Source organism: Miniopterus natalensis, chromosome 2 (genome assembly GCF_054644295.1).
Source record: "Miniopterus natalensis isolate mMinNat1 chromosome 2, mMinNat1.hap1, whole genome shotgun sequence".
Taxonomy (NCBI): domain Eukaryota; kingdom Metazoa; phylum Chordata; class Mammalia; order Chiroptera; family Miniopteridae; genus Miniopterus; species Miniopterus natalensis.
In genome coordinates this window covers 150,447,753-150,474,611 of record NC_142082.1, presented here as the reverse complement: position 1 = coordinate 150,474,611, position 26,859 = coordinate 150,447,753, and the positions used below count along the sequence as shown (strand labels likewise).

At 36.8% G+C, this 26,859-nt stretch overlaps 1 protein-coding gene across 1 annotated transcript in view; it reads right to left on the bottom strand.

The window, feature by feature from the left end:
- The window catches only part of CPNE8 (copine 8), a 181,003-nt gene that overhangs the window by 119,660 nt on the left and 34,484 nt on the right, over positions 1-26,859 (bottom strand). The window contains exons 4-6 of the mRNA XM_087814729.1: positions 20,851-20,954; positions 16,913-16,952; positions 3,232-3,308 (exon numbers count right to left, since the gene is read on the bottom strand). Of these exons, the coding sequence (XP_087670855.1) occupies positions 3,232-3,308; positions 16,913-16,952; positions 20,851-20,954 (221 nt within the window). The remainder of the gene's footprint in view (positions 1-3,231; positions 3,309-16,912; positions 16,953-20,850; positions 20,955-26,859) is intronic.

The following is a 26,859-nucleotide window of genomic DNA, read 5'->3' as shown; positions in this document are numbered from 1 at the left end:
CTGTATCTTCCAACCTTCCAACCTCTCCCCACCATCTGTCCATTAGATTGATTCAAAAAAAATCAAGGACATCGAAAAGGACGTCACTGAGCAGGGAGGGGCAGCAGGGAGAGATGAGGGTGGGATCTGAGCGCATCCATGGAGTGGACCAGCCGCTCTGAAGAGCTGGTCTGACGTTATGGGAAGATAAAGCTGCCATGCAAACAGCATTTCACTCTGTTCCTCAATCCAACTATACTTTTTTCAAACAAAAAGTATGAATGTTTTTTTATTGCTTTCCATTAGAGCTGAAGTAAGAGGGTAAAATGCCAATTGAATAGAAGCTACATCTTCTCTTAAAGCACCTGAACTCCCAAGAACTCAAGACAGCAGGCTCAGTCCAGTGGGCCTGGTTCTTCAATCCACGCTACCCTTTCTTAGACACATCCCTCCCTCATAGCTAGAATTTTTAATAAAACCCAGTATTTTCTCAAGCAAGAGGGTGAATGACTACAAAAAAAAACATTTTTCCCCCCAATCCACTGGTTGGAGTGACTGCTCGGGTGAGAACACATGAGGCTATTCCTCGATGCTTTCATTAATATGTCCAAGACATCCTTCCGCTAGGAAGTTAACTACTTTCACGTTTACTGTTGTATTTTTGATTAATCTTCCACGTGAGTTCCCTCTCTCATAGTCTCTTTATCTCAAGTAGCTAATGTAACTTCCTCATGGGGTCGGCCACCATTCTGCAGTTCTTATAGTTTTGTTCTTTGCTCCTTTCTTTTGTAGCCAAGCTCTTTTCCACACTCAAGCTGACATTTTGTTACCCATGTAGTACTAATATTTGCCTAGCTACACTTATTTAGAAAAATGTTTAAATCTCCTACTACTCAAATAATAAGCCCACCTTAAACCCTTGCATAATGTTGATTCGCCTGAAAAGATTGCCCAAGAAGGTCAAAGGTTGAAGAAAAGATTAACTGCAGCCTGGCTGGCTTGGCTCAGCGGTTGAGCACTGACCTATGATTCAAGAGATCGTGGTTCGATTCCCTGTCAGGGAACATGTCCTGGTTGTGGGCTTGATCCCCAGTAGGGGACGTGCAGGAGGCAGCGGATCAATGATGTTTCAATCTCATCATTGATGTTTCAATCTCTCTCTCCTCCTTTCCCTTCCTCTCTCTGAAATCAATAAAGATTAAAAAAAAAAGATTAGTTGCATAAAGTTTTAAAAATTGAATTAGAACTTTTTCAATAAGACAGATATAATATCAAAATCTTCCTAAGTTACATAATACTCTCAGATGACATGAAGTGTGTAGTTACAATACCTCCATTTTATCTGAACAGGTTTCTAAGGCTTTGCTTCATTTATGCTACTCCATCCTCAGCAGGAGCTAAGAAAAATCTAAAGGGCATCTCATCTTTTCTGATTATGTAAAATGATCATGACTCGAATTCTAGCAAATACTCCCAACATTTGCATTCTGCCAGTCACTACTCTAGGTATCTAAGCAGCATGAATTTGTTTGTCTTAGTCTTATCTAGTGGGAATTGTTGAATTAGTTGAACAAGGAAGTAGATTTACAGTTGTTCATATGGAAAAAGACATGCAAGGTATGATTATTACAATAGTTTTATTAACTCCATGTTTTGCATACTCACAATTATAAACCTACCTTTGCCAACCCTGTATTCTGTTTACCACATACCACAACCAATATAATATCAACTTTTTAACATGTTTGAAGACTAATATAATGATGATTTTCCACTGGGGGGAAAAGTCTCTGTAATTTAAGAGCTTTTTGAAATAAGGTTATGATTTCCTTTTATGGAGAAAATATCAGATAAAAACTTCTAATAAAATTATCAATTTGAAAATATGAGCACAAGTTCCACAAAAATCTCTACTGTGTTGCTCTGAAATAAAAATTCTATTTTTAAACTGCTTCTGTTTTCTCTCAAAGAATATTAAAGACATCTTTAAGTTGACATTGTGTATATTATTGATTTTTTTCCAGAAAAAAGGGTAGATTTAGTGATCTTCCAAGAATTTTCATGAGCCTGAGCCACTAGACTAAAAAATGCAATAAGAATTGCATCATTTTAAAAAATAATTATATACACTTAATAAAATATTTATGTGTAGTTACTTTACAAGTAACTTATTACTTACTTGTTAAAGTGAACAAAATATACTTATATCATAAGCTTCCAAATCCTGTAATTATGTGAAAGCAAATTACTCTTGAATATTTAAAAGGTAGTTAACAGTCAAAAGTTTTCAAACTAACATTTGGTAATAATTTTCCAAGAAAATCAAGTTAAATAAAAGATGTCAGACGTCATAGACCTCTGATTATCCTAAGATGTTCTTGCATAGCACTGAACACACTAAGTATAAAGTTCAGTTGTATGCAGGGAATGTAAAAATGATGCCTTGGCCTTAGTGTTTGGTGTCAAAGGTGAATAGATTTGTGAAGTGCTGACATTTATTTAAAATTCTTAAAAGACTGGTGATGATATAGATTTCAAAATTTCCCAAACCTTTAGACATTGCATTTAGCTCTGCATATGCCTTAGTATTCTTCATAGATCTTTTGATTTTTATAAGAGTTAAGTGCATCCAAATAATTGAGATTAGCAAGAGAAGAACAAAGAGGACAGGGAAAGAAAAGATTAGGAAAAATGTCTACAGTTTGTTTTTTGTCTTATTTGGAACTGGAGAAAATAGGATTATCCCAAACAACTAACAAAAAAACCCACATGATCCCAGTAATTGAAGGTGGAAGATATAACTCACAGTGACCACCTCCTCTAAGACTTAGACACTTACCACCGTCTTTCCAAACTAATCTTGCAATAAAAGTTATTAAAACCTCAGTCATCCAAAATGCATTTATTAAACGTATGGTGTAAAAGGTGGTGCTACATAAAGTCCTGGCCCAAAGGAGTAAAATCTTTCAAAAAGTACTAAATCTATGACTTAATGGTACAACTGAAAGGAAAACAACACGTTTTCTTGTTTCGATGGGCTCACTTCATTTTGTGAACATTTTGTAGCATCACGTATGACAGCTGAAATACAAATTATCCTTTACAAATATGCATATCAAAAGTATTTTTCTCGGAAGTAAAACTCAAGATTTTAAAACCCACTTTTGCTGTACAACCATGTATTCATCAATTCCAAAATGCAAAAATAAAAATGAGAGTTAATATTTCATTGTCTGAATTAAAAATACTTACACTATTGGCTTTTCCAGGCGGCTTCCTTGTGAACCAACAATCTCACCCAATGTACAAAACACTTGTCCCAGAAAGTCCTAAAATAGATAAAAGGATTAAAGCTCATAAGTTCCCAGGCCGTCTTTACACTATGTATTTTGTACATCATATTTGCATTGTCTTCATTCCTGAAATACTCACTTCTCTAATTTCCAACATTAAATAAAATAACCTCAACATGCGTTTGTTTTAACAATGTGATTTCCCCCTAAGTGTGCGCAGCATTTTGCCCTTTTAACCACAGAGCAGGCTTGTCATGGTGAGTGTTCAGACATTGAGTTTATTTTCTTTTTCTTTTTTACATTAAAATGGAAATGGAAAAGCGCTTCAGGATTTGAATTCACAACTGGCTTGCCTGTGGGTGCCTCTGAAACTGCTAAGCGTTTGGGTGGAGGCAAACTGGGGCAGCACAGAGCAGTGGTGGCGACAATGCCAGCTTACAGGGAGGTCGCGTGGTGTCCTGCTGGACCCGGGCGGAGCCACACTGCCCGGTGTCCATTCCGGAGCCGCCACTGCCACAAGTGACTGCGCTTAACTGCCCTCCAGTTTCCTCGTCTCTTACAGGTACTAGTCCCCCTCACAGAATTGTTTTGAGGGGTCAATGGCTTGTTGCATGAGTTGATATTAGTATATATTAAGTGCCTAAAATTATGTTAAGTATAAAATATTATATAGTTCATTACTGTACAACTTGATGATTTTTATTTCAAGACTCAGAATAGGCCGGCTGGCGTGGCTCAGCGGTTGAGCATCGACCTATGATCCAGGAGATTGCGGTTCGATTCCCAGTCAGGGCACACGCAGGGGGCGTGCAGGAGGCAGCCGATCAATGACTCTCATCATTGATGTTTCTCTCTCCCTCTCCCTCCCTCTCTCTGAAATCAGTAAAGATATATCAAAAAGACTCAGACTTACCTTGCGAAATTTGAGGTTTTCACATAAAAAGAAACTAACCATTTAGGAGGTTGGTTTTTCCATGTTTTAAGCAGTTTCTAAATAGCAGAGTCGGGACTAACCCAGATATTCTGATTCTAGACTGATGTGCTGCCTAAGAATTTAAATATCATAAATGCCAAGCAACTTCCCATGCCAATAAAATAAGGGCTCCAACATCATCTGGATATTTGGGGCAAGAAATATGGAGGAGTTTTAGGCAGAGACACGTTCTAGTTTAGCCCGTACGTAATTCCAACCTGTCCTAAAGGAAAAAGTGCGAGATCGCCCTAAATTTGAGCAGATAACAGGCCCAGGCCAAGCCCTAGGAAAGATAGGTAGAGGACAGCAAGCAAAATGTTGTTTTAATTTCTACTAAATAAAATTTTTAAATGCCTAGCAAGCCACAAAAGTAAAAGCCATGTTATTCAGTGAAAAAAAAAGTGGGGAGGTGAAGGAAGGGTGCTCTGAGGCCCATGAGAGAAAAAAGACCACGTAGACTAGGATAGTCAGGGGGATATTTTCCCAAAGGAAGTAAGACGTAAGAGCCAGGCAGGAACAAGATCATGGAGAGAAGAAAACGGGACATTCTAGTCCTAGAGGACAGATCAGTGACAGGCAGGTACGTAAAGAGAAAAGAGTGGTCTAGGTTAAAGGGCAGAAATGACGATGAAGGGCCGTGACTGTGGAGGGCCCTCTTGGCCAAGCCAAAGAAAAGAAGTTGGCCTTAGAAATATCAGAAGCATTCTGAAGATTATTTAGGTACCAGCTTGCAGAATGGACTGAGGAGGGAGGAAAAATCTGGAAGCCAGATCAATCAGAAGGCTATAATAGTTAAAAAGAAGCAAGTGTAAGGAAGCAAACTAAAGTTGTAGAAAACGGTAGGGAACAGTGCACAGAGAAGTGACAGGATTTGGTGTAAACTATACTTGCACACAGTGGGGGGTACAGTGGCAAGAGAGAGACAGAAAGTAACTCTGGATCTGGAACTTGATGGCTGACGGAATGACAATACCTTCATAAAGTTGCAAATTATCTAAAATTTTGCTTTCAAATAGGTAAAAAGTGCTTAAGGTAGTTTTAAATATTTTTATATAAAATATTTATATAAATATATTTATATGTAAATATAAATGTATTTACATAAAATATTATTAATAATAACATGTCCTTTCCAATTTCAAAACAGACTTTACAAACATGTTTCTGGGTTTTTTACTTCCAATTTCAAAACAGACTTTACAAACATGTTTCTGGGTTTTTTAAACAAACCTAAATTTCTCTAAGACTCATGACATATAGTTTGAGCTAAATCCTAAAGATTTGGAATCTATCATTGCTCTTCTGAGTGAGCAGCAAAAAACACATATGGAGGATCCTAGAATTCTTTTCTAGAGATACTGATATCAATGGGCAACTGCACATACTAAATATTAAATGGATTTGGCCAATGGAGTAACAAGTCTCAGTAAAAGTTATTCTGAGCTGTAATTACCCAAGAAAACAAAACAGAAGCCTTGAGCATACTATCCATATTAGAGTAGACACATACTAAAAATGAACAAATGCCATCATTGCTGGATACAAAAAGGAAATTAAAATAATAAAATGTGCAACAAAAAGATATGGTGTGCAGCTGCACCCATTATCTCCATAGTTATTGCACACTTTGTCCCTAAATACTTATGGGATTGATGTAGTTGTTTTATGCCTGTCTCTATTTGTATATTCCCTATCAAGGAACAGGTTTACTGCTCAAAATGCAAAAAATCAGCACATAATATTTGTCAACTACTCCTTGTGTTGGAAAGCTCTACTGAACCCATTCTTTAGTCATCTCAATGGTTCACATTTCCTATGCATCTTACTCAATACTAGTAATATAATTAGTGTCTTCTAATAGATATTCTTAGATAGTCTGTAGTTAGTTAAATATAGAAATAAAGCCTAGCTATATAACATGAACTGCTTTATTATTTCTTACTATGGTTTTTTCCCCCCAGTTTATGAGTCATTATAATAAGGTCATAGTACTATTTCCAGTAATAAATCCAAGCATCTTTCCACAACTCAAACACACACATAGACCAAATCTAGTCTAGAGTGGCTGCAAGTTGAGAAGTGCTTCAATGTATTCAATCATATTAACTCTGGGGCTTTCTCCAAACTGACCATGAGGTCAATAAATATTTGTTGAGTTAATTTTTACTTTATAATCTAAATAATACACAGAACTTAGTTTTGAAATTAGTTTAGTGTACATAAACTATATTGTTATTATACATAGGATGCATTTACCACTCTTTAAAAGTATCCAAATATTACCCTGAATCCAATATGCTGGTTAAAACTTAAAGACCTAGTGGTAAGGAGACAAGAAAGAGGCATAGAGCACAGCAATGCAAAGTTAAAAGAGTCAGCAAATCAGAGGGAGTGTTTGGATTATTCCAATAACAATATAATCTAATTTTGTTACTAGCATAACACAGCTCAAAAATCCATGAAAGCATTGCTATACCAGAGATTTCAGCTGATTATTACATACATTTATGTTTCTCTTTCTTGTTTATATTCAGGGGAATATCTACTTTAGCTTCATAACTGTATAAATGAGCATAACATTCTAATTTCTTCAAAATTATTACTTCATTATTTCTTTTGTACCAGTTTTTACTGATCATTTCCATTCATCTACATTTTATATAGCTACTTCTCTATTCATAAAAATCGCATTAAGGTTATGTGCTTTAATAACTCCACACATAGTAAAAGGTAATAATATACTTTGTAGTATTAATAAACTGATTTCGTTTGTTGGTCTCTTTGCTGGCTTGCTAGTTATCAGTTTTAATGGTTCCTATATCTTCTTTTTAAAAGACCTTTTACGTCCACCCATACATTTATTTATTTACACAGCAAAGCAGTATAACATACTCCTCGACGGTGAGAATCATGAGGGTCTATACTGTACTACCTGTGTTTATATTCTGGTTGACCACTTACTAATGTCTCTATGCCTCAGTATCCCACTCTATAAAATAGACATAATAAATAATACCTACATATTAAAGTGTTGGAAGGACTAAATAAAATAATATATGCAATGCACTTGGAGCACAGTAAGCATCTAAGAAATATATTTCTCTCATCTCCTCCCTCACTCCCTGGGGTTAAAAGAATATTACTATGTACTCAAAACTTATCACCCACCACTAGATGCCGGTACTGGAGATACCATAATTATGTGAATAAAATAGTATATTTTATAATTTTATATATATATATAAATACATATATATCATAAAATAATATATTTCTTTTCCAAAACCATTTTACATTTATGGTCAATACAAATGCTCATTTTGAGTGTCATTATAAAATCCTAATGTGTCTTATACACCAACTTATCTTACAAGTTAACTAGTATACATATAAACATATGTATGTAAAAGAATGACATTTCTTCCAACCATGGTAATATAAATCAAGAGGCATTAATGATAAGTGAAAATGATGATTCCTATACTATTACAAAGCTAACTGATGCATGCAGTTTATCATTAGCATCATCATTAACAATTTCATAAGTATTCAATAGCATGGTATCTTTCTTCTAAAAGGTCTAAAAAGATAATCTTTAAATGGCTTTCTTGGGCCTGACCGGGCGTGGCTCAGCGGTTAAGCATCGACCTAGGATCCAGGCGATCGGGGTTCGATTCCCGGTCAGGGCACATGCCCGGGTTGCAGGCTCGATCAATGACCCTCTCATCATTGATGTTTCTATCTCTCTCTCTCCTTCTCCTTTCCTCTCTCTGGAATCAATAAAGATATATTTAAAAATAAAAAATAAAAATAAATGGCTTTCTTGGTTTATAAAGTGGTCCAATGAACACCTGAAATATAATATCTCTAATTAATAAACAATTTAAATTAAATGACATTGACTAGGCTATTGATAGCTAAAGTTTTAATACAGCACAGTAATTGAATGCAGTCAACTCCCCAGGAGTTAATCATTCAATTTCTTGATAGATAGAGTCATGATTTGCCTCCATTAATTTCTTCTACCCTGGGTTCATTATACTTACTCTAAACACATTCATACTACGCCAGTAAGAGCAAGAGAGAATAAGTGATACAAAATGTCTTGCTTTAACAATATTTTAACCTAATAAGAGAAAAAAAATTGGTGAGGAAAGTTTGTATTACCTGTGAAATTTTATTGTTGACATTATCTACTACTATTTTATTGTTGGAACTCTCTCCTAATATTGCTGACTTCCTTTGATTTAATGTATTCATACTAATATCAACTTTAAAGATCAAGGTGTGACTTCATTATATTGTGCACTACGTACTAATAAGGCAATAATTTCTAATAATCAAACAAGGTGCTTCTTTGCTCCATTAGTGACTGGTTGTTAGCACGTCTATATGCTGTTTGGGGAATAGGCAACCTTAATATAAAATGATTGGATTCATAATTTTAGTAGAAACAATTTGTCACATTTTAACCTTACTACATTACTATAATGCAGCTTTTTTTTTCAAGCAAGAATTTGTCTATTTAATTAATGGATTGATCTACAAACCAAAAATGCTAATCCTAACTTCAAGAGATTAATAAAAAGTCCTGAACTCAAACATTAGTAGTTAAATCATATACAATTCCGAAATTATTTTCTAAAGCTAAATTTATTTATTTATTTCCCTTCAGCATAACTGTTAATTTTCAAAATATTTTTTGCTTGCTAAGAGTCCAAATGAAGGCCATTGAGTAAGGTAGTTGAATGAAAATTACGCTTTCAGCAATGAGTACATGGTCACTGATCTAAACAATTTTTTATAAAAATTATCCACAACACATATATTTAACACTTGGAAACCATGAGATAAGAATATGACTGGGGTGTTCAGGGAAAAGCAAGAGAGCCAGTGAGGTTAGTGGAAAAAGAGCAAAAAAGACAATGGGAGGAGAGGAGGGTAGGAAGGGCCAGAGGCAGACTGTGAATTCCATCGATAAGTGTGGAGGGAAGCCATTGGAGAGTCCGAACTGGAAAGTGGCATCGCCTGGCCAGCCGTGTACGGTGATAATTCTGGCTAATCTTCCACCAAATCTCTAAGTGCTGAAGCTCCCCCAAGGCTCTATCTTCTTCTCTTCTCCATTTATACTTTTATTAAATAACTTTATTGAGTTTCAACTCAATAGGCTGATGGTTCCCAAATCTACATCTCTAGTCTCCAGACATGGCCTAATCTGTCTTTCCAGTTGTATTCTCTTGGGGTCTCAACCAATGTAAATCTGCCCTGATCACTGATTTTACTGTCCTTACTTCCATCACCTCAACCTCTTCCTTCCCAGTGGACTCCACTGCAAAAAAACTGTTCCATCATTTATCCAGTTGCTCTCACCACTAACCTAGCAGTCATTCTGACCTCTCTTCTCTTCATACCTGCTGTCTAATTCATCAGCAAACACATCACCAAAGTACATTCCAAATCTGATCACTTGTTACTACTTCAAAGGCTCTACTCACCAAATGTTCACCTAGCCAAATGACAGCAGTCTTACAACTGGTCTCTGTTGGTTCCCAACCATGGGAGTTCCCTGGGTGAAATCGGAAAATGTCCCCCCCAACACAAAAGGCAAGAAGAGACCAAAGAAAGAGGCAGACCACTCCAGATTGGTAGGTGACAGTTTTCATTAGCAAGGGAACTTACACACTAGGCTTGTCTTGGGCAGCCAAAAAAACAAGTGCATCGCTACCTCCACCCTCCAAAATCTTAAAAGTTTATATAGAGGCCTTAATGGGCTTCAGTCATGTATTCAGTCCAAATGGTTTAACGACATATTACTCTCTCAAGTCTGTGTTCTTGAGATGGCTCCAGCTATGATCAGAACAAACATTTTAAGGACAGGGGAGGTGGGAAAGAAGCTCAGATGGCCTGGGTCCAGCTCGCTGGTCAACCAGCAATCATGTCCTCTCAGTGACCTCCTCAATAGTCTCTTTAAATCCAGTCCTGCTTCATTATCACCATTCTCTACTTCAGCTGCCAGTCGTTATTTAAATGTATAAATAAGATCACATCATCCTCTGGTAAAATCCATGAAAAAAATCCACACCTTTTTTTTTAACCATGGCCTCCAAATCTCCACATCATCTGAATCCTGTGTACCTTTCCAAACTATTTTACTCCACTCTCCTCATCATTCACAATATTCTATGTAGGGTAGCTATCTTTCAGTCACACCAATATTCCAAATTTTTCCTGAGTCTTTGTATTGCTGTTCCTTTTGCCTGGAATGCTTTTCCTCTAGATTCTCAGTAGTTTCTTCCTTCTCTTTAATAAGTGCACCCAGGGTGAGCACTGGTGCAGAATCACGCTGTCTGGTTGAGAGAAACCTAAGCTTCTAATTAATGGGCTTCATCAGTCACTCTCCCTCAGTATCACAATCTTTTATAAAAATTATGTCTTTATTAATTTTTGAGAGAGATAGAAACATCAATGATGAGAGAGTCACTGATCAGCTGCCTCCTGCACACCCCCTGCTGGGGATCAAGCCCACAACCCCGGCATGTGCCCTGACTGGGAATTGAATAACGATATCTTGGATCATAGGTTGATGTTCAACCACTGAGCCACACCAGCTGAGCTCAGTATCACTATCTTATTAACATAAGTGCTATAAAAAAGTTATCTTAACCATTAATTTGCATTAATTTCTATTGAATAAATCCACCCACTCCACCTACACAACTCCAAAAATGTAAGCTGTTTCAGGACATGGACCATGTTTGTCTTGATTACAATATTCCTCAGCACTAGAACATTGCCTAGAATATATTTATTGTTTGCCTGATTGTATGACTGTACATTAGAGTTATCTATGAGTTAAGCTGTCTTTTATTCTAATGAAAGAATCTTGCTCCGCTTATAAACCTATTCGTATGAGAAAATATATTTCACGGCACAAACAATTATCTTTCAAATAAAATTTTCAAATACAACTGATCTATATGTGGAGGTTTATATATATAATATTTAGAAAATATATTAAAGAACATACCCATCTTCACTGAAGGCTGTTGTTTTGTGGCCAAAATAACCCAAGGGCCATTAACATGTTTAAAATAAAAATATTAGTGGGTACCTTCCGTGGTCAACCAAATGGATAAATGCATTTTGGATTGCCTCGTGGGTATGAAAATTTAGTACACCAAGTGCAGTTTCAATGTCATCTGATTCTGAACACCAAGCAGAATCTTAGATATACAAATTATGGGCCTGTTATTAAACTTTTCATTAATAATTTGGCTGATGCAATTATGCAAATGAAAGTATGCCATGTAGTTCTGCTGATGGCATTAAGATGAGTGGGTTTAACAGCAACTTAGAGAACAAAGCTGGAATTCAAAATATCAGATTTTGTTCATAGCATCTAACACTTCGGGGGGAGAATATTTTAGTAAAGTAATTTCCTCAGAGAATCACAAAATGGGTAAATCATCTAAAGGAATATGTCCCTGGATTTCATAAGTCAGCCTGGATCATAATGTTTCTCCACTAAAAACTTTTGCACCATCAATAATATCAATTAAATTTATACCGATTCTTTATCAGCTTACCAAATGTTCATCTGCAATGTCAGAAACCTAAGGTACAGTTCTATATTTTCATAAAAATATTTTATTATTGTTAAGGGGTCTCTCTTGCTACCAAATTCCTGTTGTAAAAGACAAGTGCCTGCACTCCACATGCAAGCCCAGGCAATTAGCAGTCTTTCCTAAAAGGTTCCACATTTTATTTCACTTTGCAAAATTGGCAGGAAGACAACCACATTTTTAAAGAATTGTATCCTCAGGGAATAAACTTAGCTTATTTATTGGTTCCTCTGATCTTCCAAATGCCTCCTGAATTCATTTGAGTCGAATGAGTTATATGCTCTTTTACCTAAAATCTGTACTTAGATGTGTTTAAATAAGGAAGGGCTTTTGTTGTTAACTTCTAACCGAAATTCTTATAGCAACACAAAGACACATTTCTTTCCTTTTTTGACATGTTTCATTCACTTATAAACTCAGGCTCCTATCAACTAAGTTGTATTGCTTACTAAATATATATTTTAAGATAACAGAGGATAATGCACAGAATACATTAAAATATAAGATAATATAAACCACAGGAACTATAGGAGGCTATGTATTTTAGGAGAAAGGGCATGAGAATCTGAACTAAGGCAGTAACAACAAGAAAGTATAAAAGACAGAAGGGAAACAAGTCTTTGTTAGAATGAACATAATCTGTTGACTCACTAGATGCTGTGTGTGAGATAGAAAGAGATTAAAAAAGACTGACCCTGAAATACAAGGGGAGGGAGATGCTTAGCAATTCCACTTGAAAGAGTTAGTGCTCAGTTTCTACTCAGGCAAGGAAATGGGATAAGATTCATAAAGATGTGATGATGGAACAAGAAACATGACTTCCAAAAGGATGACTTTCTGCAACTGCCTGGGCTGTCAGAGCTTTCCAGGGTCTCCCCTGGGGAGGGACTATCATGATTCTCTAAAAGCAGCGCTCCAGCCTTGCGTAGAATGGCCCAGATGTAGTATCTCAGAGACCCCAACTTTGAGAGAGGTGGGTTCAATGTGTTTTAAGTTAAACACAATTTGGTTCTCAGTTCCTTTTGAAATTTCCCTAGAACACTGTGTTACAGTGTTAAGTGAGCCAATATTGCCGGTGCCATTGATTTTTTTCATTCTTAGTTGTTAAAAAACTAGGTGTATCTTTTTCTAAGGAATTATTTCAGAAATTCGCAATGTTTTTGTCATAATAAAGACCAGGGAAACTGCATGGAAATTTTGATAAAGTCCATCCTCACTACTATGAACAAATGAATGAACAAACAAACAAACCAGCAAATAAATAAATTAGAGGTCGACAATACATCTAAGTTTCAACCTAACAGCTTTCTTTTCTAACAGGTAGAGGTTAAGGAAGACTAACCCTGAAACACAAGGAGAGGGAGATGTTAAACCACTTCACTTGAGAATTCCACTAAACAGTTCCACCAAATCTACTGTGTTGATGATAATTCTCAAGATAGATAATATAGGTAGAGGAGCAAAATCGGGAATGGTAAAGGTTATACATATATATATAGATGAGTTTTAGTCTTCTGCAAAATATCTACTGGGCAATATCTAACAAGCACTTGGAACTTGGCTTTGCTGAGGTCACAGAGGGATAGACACTTGGGAGTCATCAGGGTTACACATGGAAAAGGTCGTGATCTCCCATGAAGAGCTTATACAGTAAGATGAGATGAAAATTGAAAGTAAAATTCTAAGAAGCACTAATAGTAAAGGACAGGAGAGTAAAGAGAAACTAAAACATGATAGATTATGAGTAAACAGAGCTAGGAAAAGAAACAACGGAGAAATTTCCACGGAAGTCAAAGAGGTATTTCAAATAATGGGGAGGCCAAGTAGAGTAAAGAATGAACAGAGGCCACTAGAAGTTGCTTTGACCTACGTCCGAGTAGTTTAAGCAGAAATAGAAACCAGAATGCAGTAAGTGAAAAAGAAGTTACAAGAGAAACCTAGGCTGTTCTGTAAGGAAGTAGGCTGGTGAGAAGACAGTAAAGGAGATATCACATGGATAAGCAGAGTCAAGACAATAATTTTTACTAGGAGGAAGACAAAACTTTTCTTATAGGAATAAAAAAGCCATTTTATATGTTTTTAAAAATTGAAAAGATATATACATTCAAGACTTCTACAAGGCATAACTCACCATCAACAAAACAAAGATAACCTACTGAATGGGAGAAGACACTCCCCAATGATACATCTGATAAGGAGTTAATATTCAAAATATATAAGGAACTCATACAACTTAAACACAAAAAACAAAAACAAAAAAACACACCAAACAATCAAATTTAAAAATGGGCAAAGGACCTAAATCGACATTTCTCCCAAGAGGACAAACAGATGGCCAACAGACATACAAAAAAGATACTCAAGATCACTAGTCACTAGAGAAATGCAAATAAAAACCACAATAAGATATAACCTCACACTTGTCAGAATGGCTACCATCAATAAACCAACAAACAACAAATATTGGTGAGGATGTGGAGAAAAGGGAACCCATACACTGTTGGTGGGACTGTAAATTGGTACAGCCTCTACAGCAAACAGTATGGAGGCTCCTCAAAACATTAAACACAGAATTACCATATGACCCAGCATTTCTACTTCCAAAGAAATCCAAAACACTAATCTGAAAAGACAACATAAATAAACAAACAAAATAGAAACAAACTCCGAGATACAGAGAACAGATTGATGGTCACCAGATGGGGGGGTGGGGGTGGGGAAATGGGTGGAAAATGTGAAAGGGATTAGGAAGTACAAATTCCCAGTTATGAAAATAGTCACAGGGGGAAAAAATAGCCACAGGGATATAAATTACACAGGGGATATAGTTAATAATACTGTAATAATTATGCATGATGTCAGATGGGTACTAGACTTATTGGGTTGATCTCTTCATACAGTATATAAATGTCTAATCACTGCGTTGTACACCTGAAACTAATACATGATTGTGTGTCAACTGTAACTGAAAAGTAAATTTAAAAAAATAAAAGAATGAATCAACTAAAAATAAGACAGCTCCTACATAATATTTAGGCATTAGTGATTATTGAAGAAAGATGGAGTGAACCGGGTGTGAGGTACCTTCCTATCCCACCGCTGCTCTCTGCCCGGAACTCAAGGCAGCTAGGCTGGCAAGGACCACATGTCACCACATTCACACTCACCCTCAAAATATCCAACCCATGGGAATGTCCTGAATTGCCCAGTTATCACACCCTCTGAAGGCCAGTTTGAGCAAGAAATGGAGAAGTTCCATCAGGGAGAGTGGGCCCTTGAAAGTCTATGTCCAGTCAGGGTTAGGGAGGTCATTTTCCTTAAATACACAATGATAAACAGAGAAATGTGATCTTCAGAGAGAAACAGAAGCTCAGAGAAAAGTCACAGTGCAAACAGTATGTGGCCTGAAAGTGGGGCTGGGGAGAGAGAGAGAGAGAGAGAGAGAGAGAGAGAGAGAGAGAGAGAGAGAGAGAGAGAAATAGCTGTCTCAGGCCCAATCCACTACCCCGGTTTCTACTTCAGTTCCCATAAAGGCAAGTTACACATCACATGAAATGCCCCTAAATCCCTTTAATAAACCACCTACATGTGAGATGGTGAATGCATTTTCTTCCCTAGCAACTAAGCAATTTTGACTAAAAAATGTGGATCCTTTTCTGATCTTCCAATGAAATTTAGAAAACTTCCAATACAAAGCTATGGAAATTTTACATGTCCAGCCACAATGCTGTAAATTTTATGAGGAGGAGGAGGAAGGTGACATGGTGACTACATTGAACTTTACTTATGGAAAGGATGAGCTTATTACAGCATTTTTTTTTCAATTTGTGGAAAAGTCAATCAAACAGACTGTTCTTTGAATCTTCAAATGCTTCTGCTCTATGCTTCATAACAAAAATAAATATCATTCCTTTAATGAAAGAAAGGATCAGTGAATTATGATTTTTACCACCATACCCAGGGTCCCAGTTTTACCAAATCAATCTGTGAGCTTGGGATCACCCCTTATACCCCCTCTCTTCTCTAAAATAAAGCATTCCTCTTCTCCAAACCACACTGGAAATCATATATATCATATATCACATGTAATCATGTATCGTATATATTCTATTCTAGTTAATCTTACAACAATGGAAAAGTGGCAAATCTGACCCTCCTGAGCCTCTGGACATGGACTAATTATTAGTCCAGCTGGCCTCTCAACCCTGGTACAGCTGCCAGCTTTCCTTCTCTGTACTCATATTTCACATGGCACCTAGTTCAATCCCTTCCAGAATGTTTTTTTTCACCCCCATTGAGCCCTTCCTACTAGGTCTGGCCTAATTCCAATCCCACGGGCCAATAAACAGGCTGACCCGGACCACCAACGCCTAGCCAGAGAACCCCACTCCCATCCCTCCCTTCCCACCTCCGCCTCTTCATCTGCCTCCCTCTGACACCCCGCTCCTGAACCTCTAAATTCCCCAGGTATTCCTCGTTGCCTGGTGAGTAGAGCTCTTAACAATAGGTGAATGGAAAGATCAGAAAAAAGAGACTGTGAGAGACTTGAGGACACACTCTACATCTGTCTTGCTCGAATTGTACCCTAAGAAACTGGCATAGGGCTCGGCATGAGGAGGTACTTCAAGAATATTGTTGAACAAATTAACTACAAGAACAGTGGAATAGCAAATCCCCCTGCCTGCACCTAACTATGTACTCCCATTCTCTCCGAAGGGAAGCCGCCCCCAAATCCACAGGCTCACTGCTTCATCGTTCTTAACCTGACCCAACCTCCAACATTGCAGGAAACTGACATCATTTCATTAAAAAATAAAAAATAAAGACAAAGTCATTTCACATACTGAAGGTACCTTTCTTTAAAAAGCTCTTCCAAATGTTATTCTAGGGTCCTTTAAAATGTCATTTATTTTCTATGACAATTATTACAGGAAGGTTATGAGTATATAAGTTTAATATTAATAAATCAACATAAATACCAATCATAAATCATATTATAATTTATATTATACAAACATCATAAAAAACATAAAATATGAACTTACATGTTTGGACAAGTTAGGGCTCTTTGAATCAACATCATACCTAAAAGATTAAAACATAAAACTCAAATTATTTCCGTAACATACAGCTGCTTTGATAAAACAAGTTTAAAACTTCTCTTTCCTGTGAAGCAATAGTGTTCTAATATTATTCAAAATTCCCCCAAAACTGCAATTCCTCTTCTCTGGATACCGTTAAAGAAACAGAGAGGCTGGTGACAGCCTGTCATTAGTATACATTTTAATTCTTATTTAATATCTTAAATACTGTTGTTAACTTGGAAAGTTGGCTAAAGGAAGGAGACCTTATTTTTCCCCAGTCACAGAACTTGGAGAAAAACATGTATTTTACAGAAAGAAAAATGTGTTTCTATAGGACTACTATATATGTCCTGTTTTAGACTAGAGTTGGTACTAGAAATGAATATTTTCTTGAAGAGATCCTGGGGAAATATCATTCACTATCACTTTGGCCCCTCTTTTTAAAGAATTTATAGAAATAGTAAGATCACTAGGAGTCAAAAGGACCAGAATTTGCTGAATTCTTGAATACAAAAATATTTGTACGGGCTCCAGTCTTTCTCCCAAATCATATTTCTCGCACATTCTTTGTGCGTAGCTTCTTAACAAAAATTAACTGCCACTTTGTAAGATTAATTAAAGTCTTCCCTCTCACATAACAAGAATATTTTCACAAAGAAACAAAGGATCTCAATCAATAAGAGGCCAAGGATCGGAGTCCACAGAGTGTACTGATCTGGGCAGAGGTGCACTTGTTCCTTAGCAAAATCTGTTTACCACACGTTGGCTTTAAAATTATGTGATGCAAATACCTGCCTCGGGGGAATCACTCCCCTCACTGCAGGACGACCTGAGCACTCTCAACACTGTACCCTAGAATTTTAAATCAGCAAATGGCCTACCTCTTCTAAAGACCTGCAGATGTTCGTAAAAAAAAAAACAAAAAAATGCTTCTTATCCAAGAAACTTCTCTTTTTCAAGATTTTTTTAAGGATAAGATTGAAATTAGCAACTGCAGCAGTATCAAAGGTGAAACATAATTGTACTGGCTCCTTCCCAAGAATTAGTCCTGGAAACTGTTTTGCTATAAAGGATTTCATGTAAACTGGGGAGAAATTACAAGGTATGTTCTGTTAAAAGAAGCAAAAAGAAAAGAGTTTATGTTTCATCACGAAGGTTTATCTTCAAATACAACCTTCTTCCATTGTCTTTAGCAAAGCTTTTTAAATGCTATTATCTCAAAAATAGGTAATTTACTGCATACCTCTAAAGGCTGTAGATAATATGTTGAGTTACAATGCATTTGAAATGACAGTGATTTTTCTATCAATGGAATTTTCCTTCTAACTTTTCTAAAAGTATCAAGACTAACTCTGGTCCTCACCCTCACAGGTCAGAACATAAACACTACATCCTAATGGTTACTCTCTCTCTCTCTCTCTCTCTGTGTCTGTCTGTCTAGGTCTATCTGTCAGTCTAGGTCTATGAGTGTTACACTCTCCTTCCTTAAGGAAGGGAGAAAACATTGCAAAGCAGGAAGCTCTGTCCTTTACCCTGAGCAGGGTGCACCCCACTGTGCCTAAATTTACTACGGAGAATCTTGTAAACAACTTCATCTCCCTACTGAAATCTCATTATTAGAGTACCTGATGGGCAAGAACTGATCTGGACGGATCCTGAGGGTTATGTTTTCTATTACACGGTAACAGATGTTGACTGGAATTACTCCTGTATTCTAAAATGCCCACTAATGTCCGAGGCTGAAAACAAAAGAAGCTAAATATGCCCATGCTTAGTGCAGCGCTGCCAATGGATGAGTCAGGCCCTTCTCCACAAAGCTTGCTCTTAAAGTGGCAGCCCACTCCCTGGCTCTTGGGAGGGCAGGAGAAGGGCCTTTCCACTGCCCAAAGGCAAGGGAAGGGGAGCTCCAAAATGTGGGGTGCTCATGAGAAGAGGAGGACAGCGTCCGGTTCCCCGGTCAGCTATAGAACCTGCCCGCAGGTCCCCCCTTTAGCTGCCAATGGGAGAGAATGTCAGGTCACGGCCCTAGGAAAGGCCTGGAGAGCTGAGGAGTAAGGAATAGTGTCCTTCTAGTGCCTCCTCCACAGGGAGGGGACAAGCAGGGTGCTCAGCACAGGGCCCTTGAGGCTGGTATCCTCTAAGGACTAGATTTTTCGGGAGGTAGGAGACCCGCATCCCTGCCCCCCCACCCCCCTCCCTTTCAGCTGGTCACCTCCTGTCTCCCCGGCAAGTAGTTGACAGGACAGCCCCAGCTGTTACTGTCGCTGCCCCAACTGAGAGGAGAGGACGGGAACTGAGTCTGAGGTGAAGGCTCTAAAGTGAAGGATGAACAACGATGAACAGAGAGATGTTCTCATAAAAAAGTGACTCCAAGTCATGAAATTAGACCCTTAAATAATGAAGCCCCTAACCAATAGGGAAAACTGGGATTGACAGTGTCGGGACAATTACTGGAAGAAGTCTAACAATTTCTTGGTATCGGGATAACAAGGAACTTTCACTTTTTCAATGCCTATATTATTTAAAGTTTATAATAAATATTTATTACTTTTAAATGAGAGAAAAGAATACAGATGAATGAGAAAGAAGAAAGAGAGAAGGGGAAGTAAAGAGAGAACAAAGAATCACAGAATAATGGCTGGTTTCAGGATACAGTTAAGTCTAATAGAGGGGAAAAATTAAGGGGGTACCTTGCTGGTGTAAGAAAAAAGGAAAATTGAGTTTTAAAATTACCATGGAGGCCCTGAACAGTGGGAGAATCAAACCCCATTCTACCTGATTTACATGTCTGCTTTTAAATAACACTATACACAATCTCCATGATAAACATGGTCAGGAAATCATTGCATTCCACTACTTTTTTACTCATGAGCCTCATTTTTATGACTTCGAAAGGAGTTGCAAGGAAATAAAAACCAAAGGTGGCATAAAACTTTTTACTTGATAAATATAATGAATACTTAGAACTCCTACAAGCCTTGAAGGAAAGGGACTTGTATAAAATTCTGTTTTTTAAACAAGCACTGCAGGTTATTCTACTGGACACATTTTAGAGGAAGACGAGAAACTACTAATAGTAGAGGCCTTTTTTATTTTTTACATAGGGAAACAAATTATGACTTTTTCAAATAAAATTTCAAAAATCTTTACAAAGTGTGACAGCATGGTATACCTTATTGTTTTCAGCTATTTAAAATATTTATTTTTTAAATACTTGTGACGTTCATAAGCTCTCTAATTATTTCAATATATTAAGCACATATAATATGTTATACTTTTCCCTCTCAATAGATTTCCTTTTAACACTATCCAAATACTTCAATAATCACCACAATTTATCTCTGTGGAATAAAAACTCAATAATAATATCTTATAAACAGAATGACTCTAGACTCTCTGTGGACAGGGAGTTGATTTTAACAATAATATTTTAATATGCCTGATTCAGTATCAAAAATCACAAGGGTATTGAAAATATCAAAAATATCAAGCAGCCTGTGTCTTAAAAATATGAGGCCATGAAGTGATAAAAAAGAAACCATAGTTAGGCAGGGATGCATGTACTTTAACAAGCAGCAGCTGAGAAAAACTTAAAGCTCTGAGAGACGGACCCCATGGAGTAGATGAGATCAGCGTGGAGTGTATGCAGGACTTTTAAGAAATCTACTAGGCATGTCCATATATACTGCCCAGCATTTCTACGTGGTTAAACTGTTCACTTACTATTTCAATAAACATATAGCCAAAAACCTGTAAAATGCAAAGCAGTGCTATGGACAGTGCTCAGGTTACACTCTAAATAAAGTTAATTTGGTTTTCTGCCAATATGATCTAGTATTCAATAATACCATAGGACCCAGCCTTGTCTTATTAAAATTGCAAATTTTAGTAGAACTTACAAGTCAAAACGAAGATTCTCTCTTTCTTCGAAAAAGTAGTCCAGAATAAATTTTCTTACAAAATCCGGATTTAATGTGTTATCAATTACTTCGGTCCTTCCAAACTATTGAGAAAGAGAGAGACGGGTTAAATCAAGCCTTGCATGGTTACTTATTACAGTATAGTACTTAGTATTAACATAGTTCCTTGAAAACATAAGCAACAAATATCCAAGCGATTTGACAAAATAAAGCCCTTCAGAAAAGTTTTTAGAGATCAAATCATTCCCTCTTATTTTCTTAGGGAAATCAGAAAACGAGCACTGAGTTCATTCAAATTACTAGAAAAGTAGCTTCTGAAAATTCATATAACAAGCTGTAATACTTTTTCTCCTTTCCTCACCACTTGAATGCCAAATCCCCTTCTAATCAAAAAAAGTTATTTCTACCTTAAATTTAAATTTATCACATATATTTTGCCTAATTTAGTGCACAACTAGGTCAAGCAACACATACTTTTACAATCGGAGGGATCCAAGTGCTCATAATCAAGCAGCCCCTACACAGTATGGATATGAGCCACATTTGGGGGAGAATGTTTTTATCATCTATTACACACTTCAATCATTTGGTTTGTCTTTTGTTTTAATTCTTATGGTATCTAGAGAGCCAACATGGGACCTATGATTCTTACATGTTTTTAAGCTAGCGCAACGCACTTTTGCTTAGAAAAAAATGTTTCTCCATCTTAGGGGGAAGTAAAACCAAGAAATAAAACTCCACATCTATTCCTCCTTCCTTCCAATGTGAAGGAAAGCCATCAGGCACGGCCTCCTAAGATAGAACAGAAATGCAAACTTCACATCTCTTTTTTGTACAAGACTTACATTCTCCCCTCCTGCTGTCATGGAATTCTAATGAAGGAATTTGAAACTGGTTCTGAACAGCATTATGCATGCAGTCTTATCAGAGAACCAACTTTTATTAAAGTTCAAGGGAAAGCTATCCTTTTAATAAGAATAAAAGAACTGTGCTAATCCACTAAAAAGTGAAGGTCATGGGCTCATGTAAATTTTGATAATAAACCTATGGTACAAAATACTGATGGCAAAGGATTTACTATGGCTATTGTTAATTATTCAAAAAAGAACTGGTTTGCAGAGGCTGATGCATTAAACAATGTTTATATCATGGACAAATACCATACAGAAAAACCATAACCAAGGTAACTAATTCAACATTTCCAAAATACTGAGCATTTACTTTGAACAATAGTGATTACAGCCACTATTTATGGAATACTTACTTGGTTCTAAGTACTTTGCACGCATTACTTTAAATCTTTATCCTACCCCTGAGTGGTAGGTGTCATTTGTCCTACTGTATAGATGACAGACTTGAAACAGAGAGTCCCAAACTAAGTCCCTGTGGTAGAGTACACTCAGCATTCTTCCTAGGACTCTCCTCTATTTCAGCATAGAACACATTGGGTCCTGAAAAGGTTCCACAATGAACTTATCCATGGTTTCCCATTTTTAGGGAATGGGAACAAGAGCATGTACCTAATAACCATAGGCTGGCAGTGCAGAGGTCAAAGAGTACAAATCTGAACCAGAGAGTGCCTGGGCCCTCCCAGCCTTTCTACTGCCTGAGGGTGACATGGTTTCCAGACCAGAGCATCCAAGGGGCAAATGCACAATACTCTCAAAGAAACTCGGCCAATATTCATATACCCCAGTGCAACAAAGCCTCCTTGTGGATTTTAACCCAACTCACGCTCAGTGGTAAGACGATAAAGTGCAGTTCCCCAGGGTAAACCTCACTGAATTGCAAGCCAGCAATTCCCAAGGGCCACTGAGCCATTAAAACATCCACAAGGCTGTTCTTCGGGAGCCCTGGCTGGTCAGCAATATGGGTGGCTGAGTACACGCTACCATCTCAAGGGAAGATTAATATGTAGCCATTAAAATTTTAGCTAATCTCCTATAAATTATGAACATCTATTACAATATAATTTCCGATGCACAGCCCTGAAATTGCTTTAGATGCTATCACCAATAACCCTCACACTGCTAAATCCAGTGGTCAATCTTTGGGCCTCCTCGCACAGCTGTCCACTCCTTCCTTTCTGAAGCCTTCTTTGCTGGCTTTTTGACAGCACACTTCCCCATTTCCCCCCTCGTAGATTCTCAGGCATGCAATCTTTCATTGTCAAAACACAGTTCCTGGCCTTCTTCAACGCTCCATCTCCACTCTTCTATTAGGTTAACTGCTTCTTTGGCTTCAAATCCCATCTACATGGTGGTAACTTCCAAGTGTGTATCATCAGCCCAGACTCACCTGACTATAGGCCTCTCACTGCATACAACTGTCTTCTTAACTTACACATTTGGTTGTCTTACAGGCCCCTCAGAATTATCATATAAAGTTAAATGTCATCTAAACTCCAATCCTGGTCCTTACCAAGTCTACCCCTTGTCAATAAATGGCACCATTATCTTACTTGATTCCATAGGCCATAAATGGAAGTCACCTCCTCAATTCCTGTTCATGGCAAAGTCAGAAATTATCAATTCCAACTCTAAAACCCATCTTAGAGCTCTTCACTTCTCTCCATAGCTCCTGTCATTAGCTTCATTCAAGCTTTCATCTTTCTCATGATCACTTCAAGAGCCTCCTAACTCACATCTCTCCTTATTGTTGTCCTCTCTTCAACTCATCCTCCATATAACATCCAGAGTAATCTTCTGAAAAATGCAAACACAGTCATGTAACTCCACCACTCTAAAAGTCCTCATTGCACTTGAAATAAAACCTCTTATTTCAGCTACAGGGTCTGGACCCATCTACCTCTTGAACTTCATCATGGGCCATGGTCTTCCTTTAGACCCCTTTTCACACCAGATCCTTTCCATATCATGGCCTCTGCACCTGCTATTTCTTCTTCCTAGAATTCTCTTAGCCCCACTCTTGCATGGCTGGCTTTTTTCCCCACCCTTTAAGCCTCTGCTTAAATGTCAGCATTCGGGCTCTACGGAACACCCACTTTAAAGCTGGGCCCCACCTGTGAACTTACTCTCCTTATAGAACCAGTTTTTGTTCTTCATAAAATTTATACTTAGGAATTATAGTTTTATTTATTTTCTTGTTTTATATTTCCCTCACCAGACAGTTGAGCTCCATGAAGATAAAGGACACACAATGTTTGACTTACACCTGTACAAAATTGAACAAATGGTTCACTAAAGGAGATCTGCAAAATATTGTTCAAAGTAAAAAAAAAAAGATCAATGTATGGTATTTTGAATTTGATTAAAATATAAGTTTATATATATACAGATAAAAAGAGAAGGTATGCTAGAATGTAGAAATTATCTTCTAAATGGTTTTTTATTAGGTATTTCTGGGTTTTCCTAATGTCTTACAGTGAGTATGTTTTACTTTTAAAATCAGAAACATAAACCTTTTAAGCACTACTCCTGTTCCTCAGATACATTATGACTAGTTCAGCTCATGGGAAATGCGTTGGTTCCTTCCCAGAGGCTAGAATTATATTAGCTAAGCACCAAGTGATTAATCTTTTTGACTTGAAATAAAATTTGTCTTAGCTAATGCCTTATATTACAAAATAAAACTTTTCTAATTGCTAGGAAAATCTACAGTTACATATAATGCTATGCAGATGAGAGGGAATTAAAATTTTGAAGAAAGACAATTATTAATAATATTCAATAGTATACATCCAAAAACAGTTACATTTGAAAGAATTGTAACTTGTAGCCTCAAAAGTTTTTTTCTGAATATCAACCAAACTGGATTGTCAGAAGTACTTACAAACCTGATTATAATAATCTCTGGCACAATGACCTTATCAAAATGTGTGGACAGTCAAGCACTTTTACATAATTATACAGTATTAAGTTTCATCATCTCACAATTCAAAAAAAAATGTTAGAAAAATGTTCTTTTGCTCACCAAGTGTGAAAATTTTCAGTCATTTGGGAAAAAAGTATATAAACTGTTAATTTTGATAGACCATAAAACATTGTTTCTCATAAAATGTTAAGCAAAAAATAAAAAACAATTCAAGCCCAAGCAGGGTTGGATCAGTGGTTAGAGCGTCAGCCCATGGACTGAAGGGTCTCGGGTTCGATTCCAGTCAGAGCACATACCTCAGTTGTAGGCCCAGTCCCCCAGTGGGGGCACATTCGGGAAGCAACCAATCGATGTATTTCTCTCTCTGTCTCTCCCCCTCCCTTCCACGCTCTAAAAAAATCGATGGAAAAAATATCCTCGGGTGAGAATTAACCAAAAAACACACAATTCAAAATCAAGACTTTGAAAGTTCCCCTTTGTTTTATGCTTAAACTAACCGGATAAATATGTACTTTTCCAATTTATGAACAAAATGATGGAATGGAAGTACTCCTGATTTCTAAATCAACTAATTGTTAGACTATTTGAGAAGAGCAGTACTGGAAAGAACACTCATCTATTTATGGCACCAAGCAGATGAACTCTTGTTTTGAGAAATATGTTCAGAAATGTTTAACATTATGAGGGCCCAGAACAACCACCCAGCAGCATATTCATTTTTCAACTGAAGTAAAAGTGATGAGGGAAAAGGTCCCCTGGCCCAGCACACATCTCTAATTCAGTTACTATATTAGAGTTGCATCTCAGTAGCGGTGATAGAGAGGACAGTCTGCAGAGGTTAGACTAGAAGACTAGATAAACTGAGCAATGCAGACATAATATTAAGATAAAGTCAATGAAAAGAGCCTCAGTTTAGGACTATACAAAAGGCACCGAGTGGAAGCGCACGTGGGCGCCATGTACACAGACCCAAAATTGAAGATTTACATTCTTATACAATTCCTCTCGGAACTTAAACACTGGGATTACCAGAGGATCCATGGATCTTTTCTTCTAAGGGAAAGAGATATAGTTTTGTTATGTAACTCACTATCCAAGACTCGTCTTTTTTTACAAATTAATAACCTTAAACTCAATTATAAGAAGGCTAGTATAAAACCTGAAGGCTTTATCAAGATCTTACATTATTATAGATCAATGAGATGTAGCTATAGAAGTACATATATATGTACACACACATACACACACACGCACACAGTGGGAGAGGGAACAAGCAGTAAAGTGACTTCCTTCTAACATTCTTGGATAAGACAGAATATCTCACATAAGGGACTTTTTTCGCTTTTTAGGATCTTCTATTTTTAGGAATGAACCTAAATTATTAACCATCAAAAAAAGGGCACCTTAGTCATGTCACTGTAATTGTCATACATAAAATATAGAAAGGACTAAACTCCATCAATTTTTAAAATTAGATTATTTAATGTTAAAATCTATTTAAAACACTTACTATTGTCATAATTTTTAAAAATAACAATATTTTAAGGAACTGTGTTTACCATGTCTTTGCTTGCTATTAATCCTGTGATTAGTAACATGTTTTACAATCTGAAAAGGGGGGGCGGGGAATGGACTCAGTGTATCCATGAGGTTCTGACTAGGGGATTATGGGTTAATTTTATCACAGATCAGTTTTTTTACCATTTCTGTGATTCAAAATATTTTTAGATAAATTGAGATTATTACTTTTATTATTTTAATTTAAATTAGATTGCCCAATTATTTTAAATTAGGTTATTTTACTTATATGGTTATCTAAAATCAATTGAAAATGAACTTGAAAAATGTATTCACACCAACCCCGATATTTTTGAATAGTTAAAAGCAATTCTTCACAAAAACGCACAATAAATGTTACTGACTGACATTCATTAAAAAGTAGGCAATAATGTATTTTAAATGCTCGAAACTAACTTTTAATAAATTTCTTAGAAATCCTCCAAGTTAATAATTCCTAGATTGTTTTAAAGAATTATTAAATTCTACTACTGTTTCTCTTAAGATTTTGAAACACTTTCTCCCCTTCCTGAAATTATTGTGTAAGGTAGAACTGTAGGCACAATTTCAGCACAGAGATTCTTAAATTCTCAGTGC